At 43.9% G+C, this 22,184-nt stretch overlaps 2 protein-coding genes across 3 annotated transcripts in view; one reads left to right on the top strand and one right to left on the bottom strand.

Moving 5' to 3' along the window:
* Positions 1-544: 544 nt before the first annotated feature.
* Positions 545-22,184, bottom strand: part of LOC119182318 (uncharacterized) — a 28,331-nt gene continuing 6,691 nt past the window's right edge. Inside the window, exons 3-8 of the mRNA XM_075866981.1 lie at positions 20,613-20,699; positions 20,145-20,234; positions 17,526-17,681; positions 14,299-14,364; positions 8,766-8,939; positions 545-736 (exon numbers count right to left, since the gene is read on the bottom strand). Coding sequence (XP_075723096.1) covers positions 684-736; positions 8,766-8,939; positions 14,299-14,364; positions 17,526-17,681; positions 20,145-20,234; positions 20,613-20,699 — 626 coding nt within the window. The 3' untranslated portion in view covers positions 545-683. The remainder of the gene's footprint in view (positions 737-8,765; positions 8,940-14,298; positions 14,365-17,525; positions 17,682-20,144; positions 20,235-20,612; positions 20,700-22,184) is intronic.
* LOC119182319 (uncharacterized) overlaps positions 4,256-22,184 on the top strand; it is a 192,874-nt gene continuing 174,945 nt past the window's right edge. For both annotated transcript variants that reach the window (XM_075866983.1, XM_075866982.1), the window contains exon 1: positions 4,256-4,539. In XM_075866983.1, the coding sequence (XP_075723098.1) occupies positions 4,394-4,539 (146 nt within the window). In that variant the 5' untranslated portion in view covers positions 4,256-4,393. The remainder of the gene's footprint in view (positions 4,540-22,184) is intronic.

Below are 22,184 nucleotides of genomic sequence, written 5' to 3'. Positions count from 1 at the left end.
AAGTAATGTGAAGACTGGTAGAAGGTAAGTGCTTTTTCACTAATTTCATATTCATTTCAAGCTAAATAGAGCAAGTTTTTTTTAAATGAACACAAAGGAACATTCCAGACATGTTCAAAGCATGCATTAACTGTTGTCGCGCCAGGTAACAACTGCTCAGATTTATTTAATTACCCCGCTAATAAACCTTACAACGCCTTCCTTGAATAAATAATGAAGTGTTGTTTGCTTGCCCTATCGGAAGCTTGTTTTTTTTCGTCTATGACACTGTGGCTCAAAATAGTTTTATTCTGCCAGTAAGCTTTCTACGTGGTGCTGACGCTGGACATACTTTGGCTTCGCTCTTGTAGACGACGCACTTTGCAGTGAGCCTTATGTATGCATTTTTATTGTACAGATGTTATATTTTTGTATATTTTCCATCCAGAAGCTTCTTAGAACATTGTGAACCATTTATGGCTGATAAATGTCATTCCGCTTCAACGGTGAGCTCTACATCTACCAGTACTAATTAGTGAATGAAAAGAGGTAATGAAACACAACATAATATTATGTTTTTTTATTTCTTGGATTTGTGTTAGTTTTAGAAGATTACATATCTTTATTACTGATTCAACTATACCTACACGTTGGAAGCGTGGATATTCCATTACGAAAGCAATGCCTCTTCCAGTGGCTGACGTTCAATCAGCAAGCTGGCAGATCTCCTGGATTTCTCGGCGTCGCCAGAAGATACCTTTGAGAGACATTAGGAAACGGAATAAAATCACAACGTGAATAAATATGGCGATATGACCACTTTAAAAGGGCATTAAGAAACAAAATAGTTTTCACGTATGAGTAAAGTACAATTTCACAATCGCTAAAAAACCACTCTCACCGTGACAGGATGTCAGTAATCGAGATAACGCGCGAAAAGAAAATGCGGGTGAAAACACCACCATGATATTCCCGCACCAAACATTATGACGTTAGCTTTGAAGGCATCTACTGGGGCTTCTACTCGATAGAAATGAAGTACATTGTGGGTGCCATAGACTTACCTTACGAGGTCTCTGAAAAGTTCTTCGAGTCAATGTCACAAATATACTAAACGCACATTGTGCAATTTGCTTCGTCAAGCGTGAAGCTTTTGGCGAAAAATTTAAAAATGATACATCAACCTTGACTTTTTCTGCTAATAATGAACTTACGACAGTGATACTTATGACATCAACGTTCTCGGTGTAGAGTTTATCAATATTAACAAAGTCATTGTTTCTCTTTAGTGCCTTTTACCAAAATATTTACACAACGTTAGTGGTGCAAGGGTGGAACCATCTGCTGTTCAGATTACCGAGGAAGAGGCTGCCCTTCCAAGCCCATGCACTTGCTCCGCTTAAATGGCATCTGTTAGGCTGGAACATGTCATGTGACTAATGTTAGGTGACTTATTTGTCGAGATCACAGCTGACCAGCGCAACATGATTTTCGCTGGAACATGTCACTTCACTCGTGTTATTATAGTTTACGTTAAGTGTAGAAGCTAAAAAAAGATTACGAAGTGTGCACCGGCATGATAACGACACTTTTTCGAACGCTTTATGTAATGAGCCCCGTATTCACAAACCAACTTCATACTTTTCTCGAAGTTTCCTTATTGGTTTTAAACCTTTGTTGCATATGATAAAGAAATTGCACCAGTCTACATGAACCAGTCTTGTCCTTACCTTCCGCCTTGTTACCATTTTGTGTCTTCCTAACGCATGTAAATAGTACAGGAAGTTGAAGAAAACGTGAGGTAAGGCCGAGGTTGGTTTGTGTATATGGGCCTAAGCGTTGCATGAACGGCTCCTCTCTTAAAATGTATTGCTACTTTATAACATTGAAATAGTAAATTATCATACAAAACTCACTACACATGTGTGTCTAGTGCTCGCAGTGACTGCCAAGATCTTCACGTTACTACCACGAAAAGTACTGCTTACAGTTATTTATTGCATGGAATTATTAAATCTGTAAGTTTACTACGACGGCACTCACTACTGTGTTGGTGGCGTTTGTAACATTTTGTATTAGAATTTTCAACATTGTTTACGGGTAGTTCATTTATTAGCCCGTTGGCATTTTCATATAAAGTCCAGCTTAAGGCAAAGACCTCCGGCGTCCGACGTCAGTGTCATTAACAACAGTTGGCAGGCAACTATGGTTGCGCACTCAAAACACAGGGACAGCGCATGCATGGGCTCGCCATGCAGCATGTATTTTTGGGTCAACACCAGTGCTGCAAAATAACTTTGTCACGTGATGGGGCCAAAATTTATGGTTACCATGACGTAAGTAGCGCGACATCACCTGATCACGTGATCATATGAATCGCTGCTTGGTAGCAGGTGCACAGAGCCCGGGTGTAGTACAAAAGAAGGCAATGTTAAGAAAGCTTACAATGCCTTCGATTCTAAGAGCATCAGCGCTCTTCATAAGGTTTGCGCCAGCTTGATTACTCGTGTTCCTGCTCTCTATTTACGGTGTTACCCGCCCATCAGAAGGGAAAGTGCCTCTATGATGTTTCTGCTGCCTTTTTTTATTGCGGTAGTGGTTATATGGATACTCTCGGCTGCATTTTGCCGCTGGAGTCGGCGTCGACGGCATGCAGCGTATATGTATAGGTATCTCTACGTAAGAAAACGCAAGAAAGAAAAAAAATCCAGCAGAAAGAACTCCGGCGCGCGGAATCGAACATTTGACTTCTGCGTCGTGACAGCGAGGCATTAACCACTGAGCCACCCCGAAGAGCATTCTTCCTAACCAAGAAACCGAAACTGAGCTGAACTTCGCAGTTGCTTAAAGTGGGCCTAATTATGTTTTACATTTATTACAATAATCGAAATTGCCCCAAATTTTTACACTAACGTGAAGTTAGCAGTACAGTTCCGAATTCAAAATAAGCCGAATCCTGCATCTGTTTCAATGAAAGTGGGCCACGTCCATAATCCATTCTTGCGTCAGAAATCATCACCACAAAAAGCGACGTGGCCATGCACAATTTGTTTATGTTGTGTTCGGGTGAATTCGTCGTCAAGTTTACGCTCCACAAATATTTTTCATTGGCCGAGTTGGCAGATTCTGAAGGACGTGTTGATTAAGATAACACTCTAATATACAAAATGAGAGGCTGAATTTTTTGCTTTTTAAACAATTTAGTCGTTATTTTTTAGTTTTGCGTAACAGTATCATGTTTCTCGTTCACTGCAAGATGCTACGCTTGACATAAAGGTCATCTCAAAAGAATTTAAAGGGAACCAATCTGTTTGCTTTCTCTGGCATATGTTTCCCTTATTTCATCCGAAGCTTTTTATAGTGTCTTCATTGCTGGCGGGAATGTATGTAGCTGCACGGGCGAAAGAAATGTTTCTCAAAGTACCTAACAGTTCACATTTCTCAATGTGCTCAATAAATTCAATAACGTGCTAATCTAATGTTTCTTCCCCTCGTCGACAGATACGTATTGTCTTACAGAGTGCTGCAGCAGGCTCACTTCGGACAGTTGGGCTCGAGTTCACGCAGTGATTCGACCAGAAAATGACATTGGTCAAGTTGTTTTACCGCAAAATCCAAATTAAACTAAACATTCACAGCATATCCACGGAGTGAATCATGATGAGTGGTGCGAAGCTTCGGAAGTTTTTATCGGTAAAACGTGATTCCGCCATCCGCTGACTGCGCTGCCTGTCTGTCTGTCCATCCGTCCGTCCGCCCTACTAGTGAACACTCCAACCACCATCTCGCATCTTTTCATCATATACAAGTATCGCTATCTAGCGGAAATTTCAAGAACTAAACGATTAGTGGCTACATACTACATACATCGGGACCACACGACCCACGGCTTAAGAAGCTTTACTCCTGAAAGGACTACCTGCAAACCTTCGAAGGGACCGATCATTACCGCATGTATATTCAGTATACCCTTTTGGACAACGATTCGGACAAGGGCGGTGTGTCCCAACGCATGCAATAAAATACGCTGTTGAGAAAACCCAACGAAAAAATTTATAAAATGCAGCTTTCCTAACGCAGCCGCTCTGAAAGGGATGAAGAAAGAAAAATTTCCTTCTACCTTAGAAGAGCGGCAGACCGCGTGCTCCATCGGAACACGAGCGAGAAGGAAAGAATGATCCCACGCATGTGCACGCGACAATAAAAAAAAAAACGCGAGAAGAAAGTCATTTCAGTTCTGATATGGCAGTGTGTGCTACCACAGGCTGGACTCGGCCGCGTGCGTCGGTGATAGTGAAAAAGTGCAGTCGTGGGATTACCACGGCCTTGCGAACGACGCTTTTGAACTGCCCTGCTATGCCATGGCGCGCGTTTTCTTCAACAAGGCTTACTGTGTTCTGGTCGCTGAACGTGAATGAGTGGTTTGACGACAGCGCAAGATGCCGCACTGCAAGTGCTATGGTGTGGCGATGGCCCGGTTACTCGAGCGAGCGTGTCGTTGTGGATAACGAAACTGCTGACGGGTGAGCCGTGTTCGCGGCACATTCAGGAACACGAGTGGTAAGTAATACTATATTGTACTCTTTTTGTGCATTCTTACGTCACTCAGGCCGCAGTAGGTGCAATTCTGCACATCCCGTAGCGTGAAAAGTGCTACGAAAATTGAAAAACACAAGAATGAAGGAAAGAGGAAATTTTTTGGGCTCGTTTTTTCTTTGTTAGGCAGAATTTTAGTGATAACTGACAGACAACACTACCAAGGAAAGTATATGGGTAGTTTTGGGAAGTAAATTTAATGTAAGTGTGAATAAAGAAAAAGTGGACTAAAAGATAACTTGCCGTGGGCAGAGACCGAATTCGCGACTTTAGAATAATACGTCCGATGCCCCACCAACTCAGCTATACCTCGGCGGCTATCCTACCCGTTTTTATGGGGTGTATATGTGCATTGAAACGTGGGAGTGTCAGTCAGCGCTGCCAGAAGCCATGGCGGCAAGATGGGAGCGTCAGTCAGCGCTGCAAGAAGGCATGGCGGCAAGAATGGAACACACTTTTTTCTGCCTGTTAGTATCACGTAGCACGTGACGCCAACACGTGCCTCAAGGGCAAACACATGCCGATGCTACGAGAAGTTTGAAGTGTTGTTGGGTTACCAGCCGCATTGTGCCACCGGCCCTGATCACGGTGGCTGTGTTTTTAGGTACAGTCGACCATAAAAGTCTACGGACCACGCGACTGCCTACCCAAAAAGTCTATTCTCGACACTTCCGCAACGTTAGTGGCTGTCGACAGCATCGCAGTGCCCGAGACTCATCCCTCTATTATCTATGACCTGTCTGTTTTAAGACTGGGTGCCAATAGATCGCACCAATCTTTTTTTTAACGCGACACATTTTTTTGGCATCTGCGTCTACGTGCTTCTGCCTCGAGAGCAGTTTATGAGCAGAACTGTTATCAGACACAATCTTTATCACAAAGTGATACATAGCCAACGGAACACCGTTCCAGGCATGCCGTGATAGTGCCCATACTGATATGAAAATAAAAATGTGACGGTCATAATGCAGATAAACGCATCACGTGAAAACTCTCAACGCCTCTTCTATTTTATCAATGCCAGCCAGATGTGCCCGATCCGGCTGTTTACCACCTTCTCCTCTAATACACTCTGCTCTCTCCTATCAACTAGCCTTCGCGTGTGCTTTCCTGTCATGGGGGAAGTAGCCCCCTCATGCAGTGCCTACGACTGAAATCATGCGAAGCGATTTTTTGTTCAGTTGTGTACAGTTCCGTGGGGTGGCGTGTTGCATTATTCTTGTTCACTATGTTGACAGTCACGCTGGCTCGGTAAAAGATAGTGTTTTGAGATCACGTGTCGTCGTTCGTGGCGTTATGCGGGCCACCAATGGGGAGGGTCACTGCAAAGCTACTATATATGCGCTGCGCCGTGATGTGGTGGTGCGGTTGCTTCGAGCTACAAAAAAAGAGCAGGATAGAACTAATCTGACAGGCGCACGATACTGTGGTTCGACACACGTCTATCGCATCTCAGCGCGGAAAACACTCGGAAGCACGTATAACGCATGCAGCGCGACCCCTAATGTAGCGTTGCATCACGATCATTCCCTGAACGAAGGTGGACCGACGGCTCCCGTTGATAAGCGGACCTCTGCACTGGCATTGAAAGAAAAAGGAGGCGTTGAAAATGCGAACAATCAATGCGCTACGCAGAGTTACAAACTTGAAAGGCCAGTGAATAAGAAGAGTCGTTTCCGTCCCGACACTGCGGTCGATGGTGGAAGGCGCACTACGTACTAGGTGGTGCGGACAAGCAGCTTCGCATACGTTCACGTGGTTTGCATACTTTTGTGGTTGACTGTACATACGTTATCGTGTGAAACAACAAAGAAGATATTGTGGGAGGTCCTATGGTTTTATGGCTGTGTTGTTTACTTTTGATGCATGTGGCTGCGAGTTTTATTCCTGTGCCGTGCATACTTGCATGGAAATAATATATTCCTGCTTAGATATCTTCTTATTCATTTCATAATAAGTGATAGTCATAAATACTAGCAAGTTATGTCTGTGAAAAGTCAGTGCAATGCCCCCCCCCCTTTTGTTTTTGCAAACTGGCGCACGCATCAACGCCAGCAAAAGTACCTACGGCGCCATCTAGATATAAAAACACAAACTGTTCTGCAGAAACATAATGCGGCACTAAATCAAAAGAGAGAGAGATGTGGTATGAAGCGGCACCAATTCTAGCTGCTGCAGAAAGTCACCAGGGCTCCGTCTCCGTACCGTGTTTGCTTCAGTGTTGCGTCTGACGAGCCGAAACATAGCGCTTTCTTTCGACATATGGCGCAGTTAAGTTCTCTTACAGACACCTCATACCTTTATCGGCTTCACTTATGGCCGTATTTTCCGTACCTTGAGAACAGAATAATGAAACACCATTGTGATCTCTGCACGGCTTCAAAAAATACAAGCTAACTTTGTAGACAAATCTCGAACCTTCTGCACCACAAATCAATTGGGTTTTTGAAAACAATGAGGCTGTTTTATCGGCAATATAGACTAGTGAAGCCTCTATTCATACCTAAATATAAGCCAAATTGGAGTGTTATTTGAGAATTAAGTGGCTTGTTAGTGCAGTCCAACAGCTTGAAAAATTCGAAGTGGACCTCTCGCTTCTACAAGCATTGCCATCTTTGCGTACGTACCCCCCCCCCCCCTTCTAAAACTACTGAAGGGTGTTTTGCGTAGTACCTTTACGATTCAAGTTAGGAGCCGAGGTGAAAACTTCCTAAGAACCTCAAACTCGTTTGTTGTGCGTAGGTGGTCATAAAGCATACACCTGTCTTAACTTGCGCCTGCTGACAGCAATGTCGGGCAACAGTGAACCTAATTCTAGTTAAGACACTGTTAGCAGAAGAGGGTCCCTTTCCTCATTGCAAAGGATGAATCGATTTCATAAATGGTTTAAGAACACATTTGTTAGACCTAAACACTCATTGTGTATGCGTCAAAACAAATTCCTATAACTGCACTTCTCTCTCTGTCCTAAAAATTACGTAGTCATGAGAATGGACGAAAGGTGGCTGAGAGATGTAAACAAATCTACATAAACTCGGTAACTGGCAAGCAACATGATCTATTCTACGCCACAAAAGAAAACGCACACGAAAGTGTCCAATGTCAACCTCGTCTTCTCGTCCTAACAGAGAACCGTTCTTTGTCACGGAGAGGCCAACAATTGTAACTCATAACAAAAGTCACTTGAGAAAGATTGTGGCATATTGACGTGCTGTGCACATTTTTAAATGTTGGCTACCACGAACAAATTGCTTTCTATGTTCCATATTCAGAGTTGATGAAATTCGAGTGTTGTTCTAAGTAAAAAAGTATTTACGTTGTACTCATAAATCAGTTCTTATATAATATTAACTTTTTTACAGACAGCGTGACGTAACTTTGACTTCCTTTATTTTACTAAAGCAGTCGCGAAGTGACTGTTTATGAAGCGATAAACGGCGTCGCCTGTTATGTACAGTCGGCCAAATCTTTACCTATTATGCATAAGCGACATCTTTTTCAATGCATTTTTTTTTCTATATGAATAAATTAGGTTCCAAAAACAGGGCGGACATGTGCATGCCCACAAGGCACATGCGCACAAAACAAAATTTTTTTAAACTTCGTTTTATCATACGACGCTGACATACAAAAAACTGACCGTTGCGCTTGATACCTAAAGTTTTGGCCGGCGGCACTCTAAAAAAATATCGACTAAAAAGGGTGTCTTTTTGTCCCACAACAATAATCATCAGGCTTACGTGCGTTCCCTTTCTTGAAAACTCGGTGCTGGCCACTTTCCTATCGAGAATGCTATGTAACCTTGATAATGGGCATGTCGATTGTGACCGGAATGTACCGGGCGCAGGGCAATAGCGCAAGAATGGAATGCAATATAGATGATATAATTCTTGTGGGACAAAAAGACACCCTTTTTACTCGCAATTTTTTTAGAGTGTGTACCTTGCATAAGCATCAATGCCGAAAGCTGAAACATACTGGGTGGTAACTTGACTACAAAAGCGTGGACGAAGTGGACACCTTATTCATATCACCGGAGGGGTCATTAAAGTTTCCATCTAGAAGCTCAATAAATAAATTCGAATTTTGTATTTAGCGGTATGAAGCGTTGAATAGGATACCTGTCGCTGCTTCGCCCTGGCACCGAACATTCTAAAAACGTAGGTTGAATAGAAGTAAGGTGTTCTTACCCATACATGACGCCACACATGCTCGACAAAAGAAAAAGCCGAGTTTGAAGCAGTTGCCAACTTCGTGAGCAGCGCAGGTTTTGTTCTCTGGATCGTAAAACCACATTGTAATACCACCTGTACACTCTTCATGCGGAGGTTCGACTGAGCAGCGTGGGCCTCGCCATCTGCGACCTGGTAGATAAAAAAAATAGCACTAATAGGTTGTCTTGAATCTATATTACCAATGGAAACATCATGTGCAGTAGGTGTCCGCTCAAACGGTGCAAAAGAAGGTGCAACATAGAAATATCAATTGGCGTCATGACACACGTGAGGGGCGACATGAAGTACGTTACTTGGTGGCGTCTTTTTAACGGCATCACAACTGACTAAAGATGGTCTGAATCCGTAAGTTTTGCAATATAAAATAAAGTACATAATGCTTCCATGGTTGGTACGAGGTGTGGTGTTATGCAACTGAGTCAGGATGTTAAATTCAATTATTAAGGGTCCAGTGAGACATTGCTTTTTTAACCATAATCTCAACGGCAGTGTTTGAAGGGAGCGTGAGTTTTATCTCACAAACTAGCTGCATAGTGGGGCAAACACAGAGCGTGTTGGGTTGACTTGGTTCCGTAACCAAAAGTGGATTTGATGTTGGCGAGCGAATCTAGGACTGAAAGGCATCAAAGTTTACGATGAAACGTGGAGTTTGAAGCATGTTACAGGTTCTCATTCAGAATTCTAAGAGCCAAGCTGTTTAGCAAATTGTTCCTGGTGAGTCAATGGATGAATGGATGCATAAAGTTATTGTAAGTTTGAAATGCACGACTGAACGTGCCCGCACTGCGGTGGTCTAGTGGCTAAGGTACTCGTATGCTGACCCGCAGGTCGCGGGATCCAATCCCGGCTGCGGCGGTAGCATTTTCGATAGAGGCAAAAATGCTATAGGTCCATGTGCTCAGATTTCGGTACATTTTAAAGAACCCCCGGCGGTCAAAATTTATGGCGTTCTCATAATCATAATGTGCTTTTCGGACGTTAAACCCCACTTATCCATCTATCAACGACTGAATGCACAGGGGCACGTTAAAGAACCCCAGGTGGTCGAAATTTGCGGACCCCTCCACTACGGCGTCTCTCATTATCGCATCGTGATTTTGGGATGTTAAACCCCACAAATCAATCAATTAATGAACGCGCAGTGGGCATCACAAGTTGGGAGAGTGAGGCCAAGCCCGACCGCTGCATCGTAAGCCCTGCGGACAGCCGGCAGTTGATACCCGACATTGAGGCTTTTGATAGCATATAGCCACTTGTCGTCATTGGATTGGTCTGTGCGCCGTAACGAGGGTTAACGCCGAAGCATTTGTTCAAGGCTTGCAAAATTGTTGCAGTGCCTCCAGGAGCTATTGGGATAAATATGGGGATAAATTTTATCCAATAAAACCGGGCTGAGATATGAACCCCTCTGCAGTAGTCTGAGTGTGAACGCCTGCGCTTGACCTATGTTCATGCCAGGAAAACGAAGGTTTCTACTGCCGAGATAAAAGTGCCGTGAAATTTTGTTAATAATGGTCGCATGATCTCTGTTGTGCACAACGGCGGGCTGCTGGGGGAGCTTTCTATGGTCGCGTAAAGCGAGAACTCGTGCCCTGGAGAGGTCCAGCTCGTTCAGGTTTGCAGGGAGTCCCCTATGGGACCCCTTACGATCCCTAATGTACCCTTGTGAGTGAAGAACCAAGTGAGAGTGTGGGTGGCTTTGCTTTAGCCCTCCGGTATGCGATATATAAGCTGTGTTACACACGGCACCAATGCTGAAGGCGTGGATGGCTGCCGTGGAGTCACTGAACATATGCTCCTATTTTTCATTCAGATGGCCCAATGCAAAGAAAACTTACCAGGCCGCACACGACGACAAGCATTAACGTCGTTTTTCAGTCAAGAGTGATGTTTCTCAATTTTATATGTGGCAGACCAGCATTGCAATGCTGTGCACATCAACTTCTTTCAAGGTAGGATTAACAGCTATAAAACTCGTATATTGAAAATACGAGCATTCGCTGCAAGAAGCGATGTGCAGTCGACTGTAGTAGTATGTATCCTTTGAGTGGCTCTGCTGTTGATCGCTCTGGCATAGGAGAAATGTCGCGAAGAGGTGGCGGTGGTGGTGATCACTTTATTAGACCCGAAAAGATGGTACAAGTAAGATGCCTGGCTGTTTACTGCATGCTGTCATGGCCTGTAAACTTCAACTCGTCACTCTAGTAATACAGAGAATTGACATATTTCGACTGGTCGGCATTGAAAATCATCTTTCGCCAAAACATATACACCTACTGGATACGTATCTACTGGAATCACGTAAGCCTAGCAAGCAAAAGTGGTACAGTTACCATGAAGTAGTGACATTCAACTATGGTCTTTGTCAAAACAAAAATTCCGCCATATCCACGAAGTGAATGATGATGAGTGGGCGAAGCTCCGGAGGTAAACCTGGTAAACCATGAATCCCCTGTACATTTTGCCCACTCGATTTTATTACATCGCTCCCCCTAGCGTACGTCGCCGCACTAAATCGAACGATTGCCTTCAACCAATGACACGCGCCATATGTGACATCAGTCCTATTTTATAAGATCTCGCGTCTTTCATCAACTACAAGTACCGCTTTCTAGTTTATAACATCTTGCATCTTTTCATCATCAGCTACAAGTACCACCATCTAGTAAACACTACAAGAACTAAACGAGAGGTGGCTACATACAGGAGACGGTACCGCCATCTAGTGAACACTGCAAGAACTAAACTAGAGGTGGCTACATACAGAGGATGGTACCGCCATCTAGTGAACACTGCAAGAACTAAACTAGAGGTGGCTACATACAGGCTACAGGGGACGCACAGCCCACGCCCTATGGAGCTTCGCCCCTAAAAACATACGCTTCATGAGCTTAACTGCGCCACGAAGTTTAAGCTGCACCATCCTGATTTCAAGACTTTTATGATTATTACCTTTAAAGTATGCCCCCCCCCCCGCACGCGCGCGCGCTCCCTTTTTAAGACAATTGAATGATCTGTGCACTTAAGTTGCCCCTAATGATTATTCTATGAAGTCACATTCAATGCACTCTTTATACTGGCTTTAGTAGTAAGCCATTGATTGTGCACTTTTGGGCGGTGCTTTCCGACTCGAAACCGGCCCTACAAAGCATGCAGTCAGTCTTTCGACGAGGTTGCCATGAACAGGTAACTTACGAAGTTGTCAAGCTTCTTCACCACGTCACAGAAACAGGCCACGGGGTCAAGCTTCAGTGGCTTCCTGGCCATTGTGTAATCAGTAGACAACGCGGCTCGCACATCGCACCAAGAAGAGCATATACTTCCGATTCCTTTGTCAAGGACTGACGCTGCAAAGCAACTTCGTCACCTGGGACGTTGTCTGTGTCTGCAGAAGTGGAGCACCCTAAGCATAAGACATACGAGACTGTACCAAATAAGCCCTCGACTGGAACTTAGACCTCCATTTGGACTTCGTCGACGTGAAGCTTCGCTTCTTTGTCACCTTGGGTTGGGGGTTGCCTTCACAAAAGCATATAGAACCCTCATCGAATTGACCGACAATGCGGAATGCGACGTCTGCTGCACCAAAAAAGACATCGACCATCTGATATGCCATTGCCCTCGATTTTCCTCTGAAAAACGGAAGCTTTCGGACGCATTGTGACAATTGGACGATCGGCCACTCTCTATACAGATGCTACTGGAACACCGTCCTCGCCTTTCGTCGGCTCAAAAAGCGGTCAAAGCTGTCTTGTGCTTTTTGAGGACTACAGGCCTACGTGACCAACTTTAACTTTTGTGTAGTGCCACCGCTGCATACGCGCCAGCCGATTGACTGACTATCCCTTTTTTTCTCTTTCTCTTCTCTTTCCTCCCGGTCTCTTAATTTTATACCCCCTTCCTACTCCCCCAGCGTAGGGTAGCAAACCGGGCATCTGCCTGGTTAACCTCCCTGCCTTCTCTCTTGTTGTTCATCCCTCCTCCTCCTCCTCTCCGTGCACTTTTTTCTGGAAAGCCAGAATTTGCGTTGCACAATAGAGTACTTCTTGGGTTCAGAAAAACAGCTATGCCAATGTGATCAGAAATCAAAAACAAGCCGGAATTCCTCCATGTAAACTGAATGTAACAATGCGTTATCATAAATCACAAGCAGGGGGGTGTGGTTATCTATTCATGAAACACTTCCGTAGTTTCACAAGTCATAAGAAAGAGAGTATTACGTAACTAGACAGTGGTGGAGTTTTTTTATGTCAGCTGTTTTTGTGTCCGAATCACAATAAAAATAATATGTACAAGATTGTGAGCTGCTTATTTCCGGCAACTTCCTAAATGAGCGGTTTGCGAGTCTGCGCCTTGTTGTGTGCTCGCGCCATGATCCTCTTTCCTCAAACACAAAAAAAACCTATATTCCATGTCTTTAGGCGCCGATCGATGCAATCAGTTTGATATTTCCCGCAGAGGATTGAAAAGGTGGAAAATAGTTGTCTTCATCAGGGGTCTTTTAATGTGCACAAAAATAACAGGGCGTATATCTCCGCGCTTCCCTGGAAAGGACGTCGAAATACGATAGTCTTCCCTCTGCAGGCACTGTGTAAGATATGGCGTCATCTCGTAGTAATGTGAGGAAACGAGTTTTTTTTTATTTTAGGACGCAGAGCCGTGGGCAGGTGGCAGCACTGGGTCGTTTAGGTAGAAGTCCCTGAATTCTTAAGGGAAGCGTAGGAAACGCTTGCTTTTTTGTACATATCGTCTCATTGTTAGCGCAGCGTTATAAGCATTTCAGTCTTTATAACTACGTGCTTAGACTTTTCTAAATAAAAAAAGTACACACCTCCTATAGGCAGTGTGTATTTTAATTGGCAGTGTGTACATGATACACACTGCCTATAGGCAGTGTGTATTAAGTGCTATAGCACTTAAGCACTGATGTTGTGCCTCGAATATGCCTAATGCTTGCTTTTTGATTGTTCTTCACTAGTATGAACGCAGCGACTCCATCAAAATGAGAGGGCTTTCAGCACGGGCTTAAACTTTCTTCGAGTGGCTGAACCGTTACAAAGGCACCAACAGAAGGACCAAAATTTTTGCGTTGAAGCATGTCAAGAAAGACTGTCGTCTTTTTTTATATGCACCCTCGTTTTGCGTCATGTCCTCATCTAGCTATGACCTTCGTGGCTCGGAATCTAAACCGTGTCGGAGCCGTGCTCTGCAGCTTAATTCTCTTGAAACGGTAGTTTCCTAACATGCATGAACATCAGCGGACATCTATGGACCGCATTTAGCATATCTTCGATACAACAGTGGTGTGCGAACGACTGAACATATGGGTGCAGTACAAAATTCATTGCTTGCCTTTTGTTCATCACTTTCTTTTTGCATTGATTATAAAAGCAATCAGCGTCTTTTACTGCTTAGTGCTCATTGATCTCTTTCCTCTGCCGGGAGTAGGTTCTCACTAACAATGCTAAGTGAAAAATACTTCACTCACCTTTCCCAAAGAACGTCTTTCGTGAGCCTGCGTAGTTGCCATCGTCATACTGCGGCGCTGGACGTCCTGCATTTGAGGAAAACAAATATTTTGAATGTTTATGATTTGTTCAGACAGGATGTGTACGATACTTCGTGTATTAATAATTTATCGCTACCTTTCGGTGTATTCAATAGGTAACAAAAAATTGGGTGATTGTTAAGCTTCGCCTTTATAGGGAACCTGAAACATGTTTGACGATTTTTCACAAACACACTGGGCCGGTTGACGAAGCCCCACGAGTAATTTAGTGACCAATTTCAGCTCCCTGCGTAAACTGTGTAATTTATTACAACGCCTTAAAGGTATGAATCGTTCCAAATCGCTGCAGATCGCTGCGACTCAGCCAAACGCATTTTAAACCGCCTATACACCAAGCGACTTGCTCTACGACGCTGATGTCATCGTTTTCAGCTCATCTGATTCGCTGTGGAACGCGCAGCACGGACTGCCGGTATCGGACCGGCGGCGTGGTTTGCGCGTACGTGGTCTCAAGCCACATCATGATGCAGGCGCCGTAAAGGCGGAGCTTAGCACCGAGCGCTTGAAGGAAGAGTTGAGGGGGAAAGGCGGAGTGGAGGACGAGAGTCCTTTATTAGTACACGTAGCTCTGTTATAATGGGCGTTTCGATTGAACTCTGGTGCGATTATTTGCTCCAGTAGTGGTCTAATAAAAAATGGAACTCAAAAAAAACCGTTTCAAGGACCCCTTCAAAGTTGAACACGACAGCTATATTCCATTCCAAGTGGGTACTTCAACCACGTAGTGCATACTTTTTATTATAGTATGTTACTCGAGAAGTGTAGATTGTGCATTACTACAATGCTATCTATAATGGTGAAAGTGACTTTCGTCAGTGAAGCTTTAGCATATGGCTGCATTCTGCGTAATGGGCTATAGCATGATATATACCACAAGTAATTGTGCGCCTGAAATGCTCTGGAACTTGCAATGCGCTCACTACGTAGTGCTCAGCAAATGCGCGCACTAACGTGTGTGCCTTTTGTAATGGGTGGCTGACTTTAAGCCACAATGTTATTACAGTATACGCATGTTTTGGCACCAATTGACAATGTATCGTTGCACATCGCAATGTCACTGCGTTAATACATATTGTATTGCGAAGCCTGTAACCCACACGTGCGCTTGTAGAGCTTGAAAGTTATTTTCGCATCCTTTCTGAGCAGACGAAGCAGACGCGTGTATGCTTTACGGTAGAACACCTGCTTACGAAACAAACGATACGGGTTCGATTCTCACTCAAATCAAGATGTTTCTATTATTTATGTTGTTCTAATGTCTCTCATTTTCATTTTTGGCCAAAAGAGAAGGATGACTTTTCACTGACAGCCAACGACAATGATGCCTTTGACGGAAATTCTACGAAAATCGCTTTTGTGTTTTTGAAGCGACTGTTAGATGCAATGTCTGGTGCGTTAGTTTTAGTATCGCTTGTTAATTTAGCCAGATTTCATCGCTCCGAGGTGGCTGCCATTCAGAAATTGAAGCTGGCTATCGCTATTCGTAGGAAGGATTTAAAGTCATTCGTTTGACTCGACTGCTTTGTTCTGCTAGTTAAAAGGTCGCAGATTCGCCGCAAAGGCGAAGAAATCAATGCACAAGTAACAAATTGGAAGGTCACGCGCAGAATGGCAAGCAAATCGAAACGTGCCCCGCGTTTCTCACCCACAAATGACCCACGAAACGAGCTCACAGGTACAGATGCACGCGAATAAGTGTCTCAGTTGTTATTTCGCTCTGTCGGAAAAGCGCACCCCTTTTTGCCAACGGAGGCTGCGCAACAATTGCAGTGATCTTTGTGCGCTCCGTAACTACAACAGAATCGTTCCAGTGAAAGGCGAACGCCAGCCAAGACGTAAGATTCTTCCCACCGGGAGAGAAGGGTGCGCGAGAGATCATCCCATCCCCTCTGCGGGCCAAAGTATGCGTGAGAGATGAGAGCCGCCACACGCGCATTGCGTCATCTTGCTTATAATGCTGAAAACATGATAGCCCCCCCTTCCCCCGAGATGCGCGCCAGCAGCGGTAACGGGTAGATATGGATAGCTTGCCGTTAGCATGTGGAAGGAAGTACCCCTCGGTGGCTAAGTGATTAGCACATCACATTCACGAGGCGAAGGTCGCACGTACGATTTCGTGCGCCTGAATTTTGTTGGGGATTTTATTTTTCCTTTTAGGGGCGAAGCTCCTTAAGGCGTGGGCTGTGCGTCCCCTGTATGTAGCCACCTCTCGTTTAGTTCTTGCTGTATTCATTAGATGGTGGTACTTGTAGTTGATGATGAAAAGATGCAAGATGTTTTAAACTAGACGGCGGTACTTGTAGTTGATGATGAAAGATGCGAAATGTTACAAAATAGGAATGATGTCACATATGGCGCGTGTCATTGGTGGAAAGCAATCGTTTGATTTAGTGCGGCGACGTACGCTAAGGGGGAGCGTTGTAATAAAATCATGTGGGCAAAATGTACGCAGGATTCTCGGTTTCCCAGGTTTACCTCAGGAGCTTCGCCCACTCATTATCATTCCCTTCGTTGATATGGCGGCACTTTTTTGTGTTTTCATGAATATAGTACGTATACATATACGGTGCATGACATCGACGCCGATGTCCGCGTCGGTGCCGGCGGGAAATCCAGCCGAGAGCGTCCATATAATTGCTATCACAAGAAAAGTTTATTCTGTTAATTTTTGCAGTGAGTGCCTTGGTTAACGTTTCTACGCGTTTCTGTCACTGTAAAGGAAACGCGACAAGTAGCACACAGATACTTCCTTTTGTGTAATTTTCCATATTAGAGGATATATTCATCTATCTATCTATCTATCTATCTATCTATCTATTTATCTATATATATATATATATATATATATATATATATATATATATATATATATATATATATATATATAGCACAGGACCGGGTTAACTGGCGGAACATGGGAGAGGCCTTTGTCCTGCAGTGGACGTAGTCAGGCTGATGATGATGATATATATATATATATATATATATATATATATATATATATATATATATATATATATATATATATATATATATATTTCCCTACACCATTACGCTATAATAGTGTTTGAATGTAGAAACGAGCTTGCATAGGTACGGGAATGCCAGCAAGCAGATATTTCTCACGGCTGCAAATATCAACAAACCTGCAACAAAAGCACCTCCTCCTAGGGCAGTTGGAGCCCCTAAAAATACTCCGCCAACTCCGAAGCCTGGTGCTGCCACAGCGGGTGCACCCGTGTCTGGCACTCTCGCGTCTTCTTGTCCCCCACCTTCTGCTCCTCCTCTTGCTGCAGCGCTGCCTACATTAAGAACATGCCTTTAGTTTGCATGGTACATGCAGTGAAACTTCCGTTCGACAGAATGAACTTAATGTGTTAGCTCCCTTACCTATATGCAGATGTCACGAACGTCTAGCGCACTTTATGTGATGCTAAGCATAAGTAGCCTTGAGATGCCCACATATTAGCGCTGAGCCTCGATGGCGTCAAGAGGTTATTCGTTGCCGTTTCCCGATGTGCACGTCAGACGTAAACACCTTCGCAGTATACAAGGTGTAGTATCAGAGTAGACTGCCTCACGAATCGATGGCCACAAAAAGATTTTTGAATGTGTGAAGAATGTGATGAATTTCAAGAGTTTGTCGTAGTAAAACAGACATTAGGGCTAGTTGGTAACGGTTCACTGTGAATGTAAAAAGTGGGGTACAGTACGCAACATGAACTAAAGGCGCCTCTGTTTTCCTTTTCATCTCTAGTCCCTCTTACATACTGCACCCCGCTTTCTGCCATCACAAAAAATGTGTCGCACGTTTTAAATAAGTTTTGCTTACTTCTTTCGAATGAGTGCGCTTACAGCTACCCATGGAGGGATGTCACAAAATGAAAAATTTATGCCGGCACATATCGCATACTGAATGTGTGCGATGAAACACGATGGCTTCCTGTCTCGTTGTGATTGCTATGCGCGCTATTATGGTATAGTTCTTGGTCGTGAGGCCTTTCTTCTTAGCGCGCGGAGCTGTTTAGTCTGCGCTTGTTTTTGCCGTCATTCCAGCAAGTGATCCAGCAAGCACTTCAGGGCAGTTCGGTTGCTCGTCCGACTAACGGAGAGAAATTTCTAGCTCTTTTTCTGGATGTTCAACGCATAAAGACCCCTAACACGCCACTTAGCTCACTCTATTTAGTTAAATGGTTGTTTCGCACATGCTATATAGTTGCACCTAGTTACACAGTGAACTTTGCAAGGAAGTCGGACTTTGGGCTCCCTAAAACTGCTCCGAAAGGTGGCGCTACGTGTGTGTGAAACTCCAGAGTCGGACGTCCATGGGAGAGCATTGCGCGCTGCAAGCAAATGGTGTGGGACAGTGCTGTGTCTTCACTGGAGACATTGGTCGCATCAGGCCGACGGCAGCAGTGCCGCCTGACGCCGTGGCATGTTACTGCGCAGTTTTTACCGAATGTTCAGTCTTGTGCATAATATTCTGCGTCTCACGATTGAAAAGGATGCCACGTACCTGCAGTCTTTCGGGGGATACAATCAGCTACAAGGAAAATCACGAAAAAATGCATGTTCTGGCTAACTGGAGAGCGGACGGCAGGAAAAGTTCAAGAGCGCTCTACCGTGACGACAAACTAGTGGTTTAACATTTGATTCCCCGCATGTGTGGGGGAGTGAAAAGCACTTCGATGGGAGTGACATGTTTCATGTGGACCAGTGGTTAATCGGATTTGGTGTGAAGACGCCGAACGATGTTCCCAAACTTTCATCGGACGCTGTGCCGAGGTTTTTCCACGAGTTTCTAGCGTATTTGTCCAGAAAAATAGGGTCCAGACTTCGACCGCCTACATACCATCGCCCCAGGAACCGCCAGATGTGCTGGAGAACGTTGGTGCTGCGCCGACATTGTGCTCGAGGCCATTTTATACTGTTGCCTTAGATAATGCAGCGGTTAATAAAAAGGAGCATATTGAGCACTTCATTTTGGTTGTATGACCATAGTATTGAAGCTTGATCAATTCTGTTGCCTAGCACTGACTCCTATTGATCTTTTAATAAAACCACCGTGGTGTCTGGTGTTTATTGTGCTGACCCCCTGAACCGAAGGTTGTGAGATTACATCCTGGCCAGCAAGGCCACATTTAGTTCGAGGTTATGTGCCACGGACTCGTGTATTTTGATATTAAAGGCGCGTAAAGAGAACCAGATGGTGGAAAATTCCGGCTTCCCGCATAAATACATATCCTGGCTTTTTGGACATCAAACCTCTACAAGTATGGTTATTTTTTCATAGAGCAGTTACTTGGCTGAGTATCTTATTCTTAACAGGACAGTATTATTCACTAAATAAAGCTTAAAGTTTTATAACTGTGTCAAGTCACTGTAGTGTAGTCACGTCACTTTAGTATAGGACGCACACATCTTTTTAAGTGAATGTAGAACATATGGACATATATGTATGACGAATGAAAAAAAAAGACTATTGAACCTTAACCACCAAAACGAATTTGGAACTAATTAGAATGTTGTTGAAATATTCCATCATTGTACCGCAAACACGCAGGTTTTTAATACATATTGGTGAATACTACACCGCCACCTTAGACACCTTTCAAGCAATGCTACTAAACGTCACAGGTATGACAATCGTAACTCCAGAGTGAGACTTCTGATTCCGCAATCCATTATATCAAAATAATGACCTCTGTTAGTTTTTTAGTGGGCAACGTGATCGTACAACATGTTGTACCTGTATAAATACTAACCGTTTGTTCCTATGAACACAGTCCTCTCAGGAGTTGGCTGCATTGCTGTAGGCCAGTTTGTAGGTATCGTGCTTGTTGGAGCCTCTGCGCCTTAACGGGAAATGGAGCAAACATTTATATCAGGCATTCGTTGACACACTGTATTTGTGTTTGTTATTAGAGACTATGGACAATTTATTAGATAAGTTTGAAGTAATCCTTGAATGTCTGCATTATTTGTAAAAACGCATATTGAGAAGCCTCAGGATTGTACCACAAATAGGAAGGTTTCCAGCGCACATTATCAAATGCTGCAGCATCGCCTTAAAAACTCTTACAGGGAATGCTGCAAAAGGCCACAAGTGTGAAAATCATAGCTACAGAATGAGACCCCTCATTCCGCAGTCCCTATTATAGCAAAAGAATGACCTCAGTTATTTTCATTGCGTGCAACGAGGTCGTACATGATAGGGCTCTATGAGCGCTCACCATTTGTTCCTATGGACATCCGCCCAGCAGTCGGCTCCTCAGCTGGGTTTCCCCTTGCTGGCGTCAAGTGTGTTGCAGGCTCGACATCTCAAAGGAACAGGAGTATAAACATTGAAACTGTTTATGAATTCGCACACTGTATAAGCTGAAATAGTATATAAGCCTCCTATTTATTATTGGCAATTTATTCTGTACGTTATAATTATGCTCTAAATGTCCGCATTATTTCTAAAAAAAGCACTGTTTATTATATAAAAAAAGGGCGCTCCTATTTTTCTTAAGTGCTCTTCAAAAGCATTTGCCATAGTGATTGATTGTCTGTAAACTTGTGTAAAACGTCCTTGCACCTGACGCACAAATATTTCGAAGCGAAGAAGCAGGTTCTTGGCGGCAGCGGCAACTGCCATTGTGATGGCCTAGAGTGGTAAAAGCGGGAAATGTCAGTATCAAATAGACAGAGGGGAAAATGGCGTATAACGTTGTAGTAACGTAGTAGTAGTAGTAGTAGTAGCAGTAGTTAGAAGTGCGCGCTGCTAGTCAGTAGTGTTTTAAACTCTACCGAAACGCATTGGCTTCTGCGTGAGGCCACTTTACTGCTATATATATCTTCACTTGCACTGTAGCGCACAGTAATTTGCAATCGCTTATTGAATTTTAATTTCGAATGGCCAATTCACGTTATGCAAAGCCTATTTCTTGGGGATAAAATCTCTTTTAATAATGAAGACTACGCTACCAATTGCGGGAACCACTGACTCCTCTTGATGCCCTCAAAAGGTGTGAAGGCCTGTTCGCCACAGAAACTGGCACATTTATCACACCTTGCTTCGCAGCGCTTGCGTGTGACAAAGGTGGTTATACGCGCGGGGTTCTATAGTCATAGTATGGAGTTATTTTTGTATGACCAGAATGCGAACGAAAAATATTCATCGTGGGAACGTGTGCGCCAGCTCTAAGAATAATAAGGGTACTCAATCAGCCTGACATACACGTAGAGCCTCATGAAGAACCATGCCTACATTAGTAGACAGTTTTGTAGTGTACATCTGTGAAAGGCATTTAGGTGAAGGACATTTATGCGCACACCCTCCATATCTGTGCAGCCAACTGGCTAACCTCCCTGTCCTTCCTCTTTCAATCCTCCTCCTCCTTTGTAGTATACAGATGTACTACAACACCAATAGCCTTTATGAGAGCTTGTATGGACACCTTTCGGTCAGCGGGCTCTTTATTTCGGTCGCCGGTTCTTCTTTCGACGTGCCATGTACTACTTGTTCTGTTTTGCCACTCCTATCCCCCCCTCTCTCTTTTGTTTCCTTCGGCCATTCTCGGGTCACCCTACAGTCTTCCTTCACTAAGGGTACTCGGTTAAAGGCATCTTTATATTTACTTTTTTGCCAGCTGGGATTATCAATAGTGACAAATGACACCACGGGATATGATGTCAACTATAACCGGCTTAGAAATAACGCGCGAAATATAACAATACGCTTTTAAGAAAGATACGCCTTGCCATTGAAACGACAAAAGCTATGTCTCAGGCACACTCACTAGCTCATTCTATCCACAGTT

This window comes from Rhipicephalus microplus, chromosome 6, assembly GCF_043290135.1.
Source record: "Rhipicephalus microplus isolate Deutch F79 chromosome 6, USDA_Rmic, whole genome shotgun sequence".
NCBI lineage: Eukaryota > Metazoa > Arthropoda > Arachnida > Ixodida > Ixodidae > Rhipicephalus > Rhipicephalus microplus.
The sequence above is the reverse complement of the archived record's forward strand: the minus strand, read 5'-3'. Positions and strand labels throughout refer to the sequence as shown.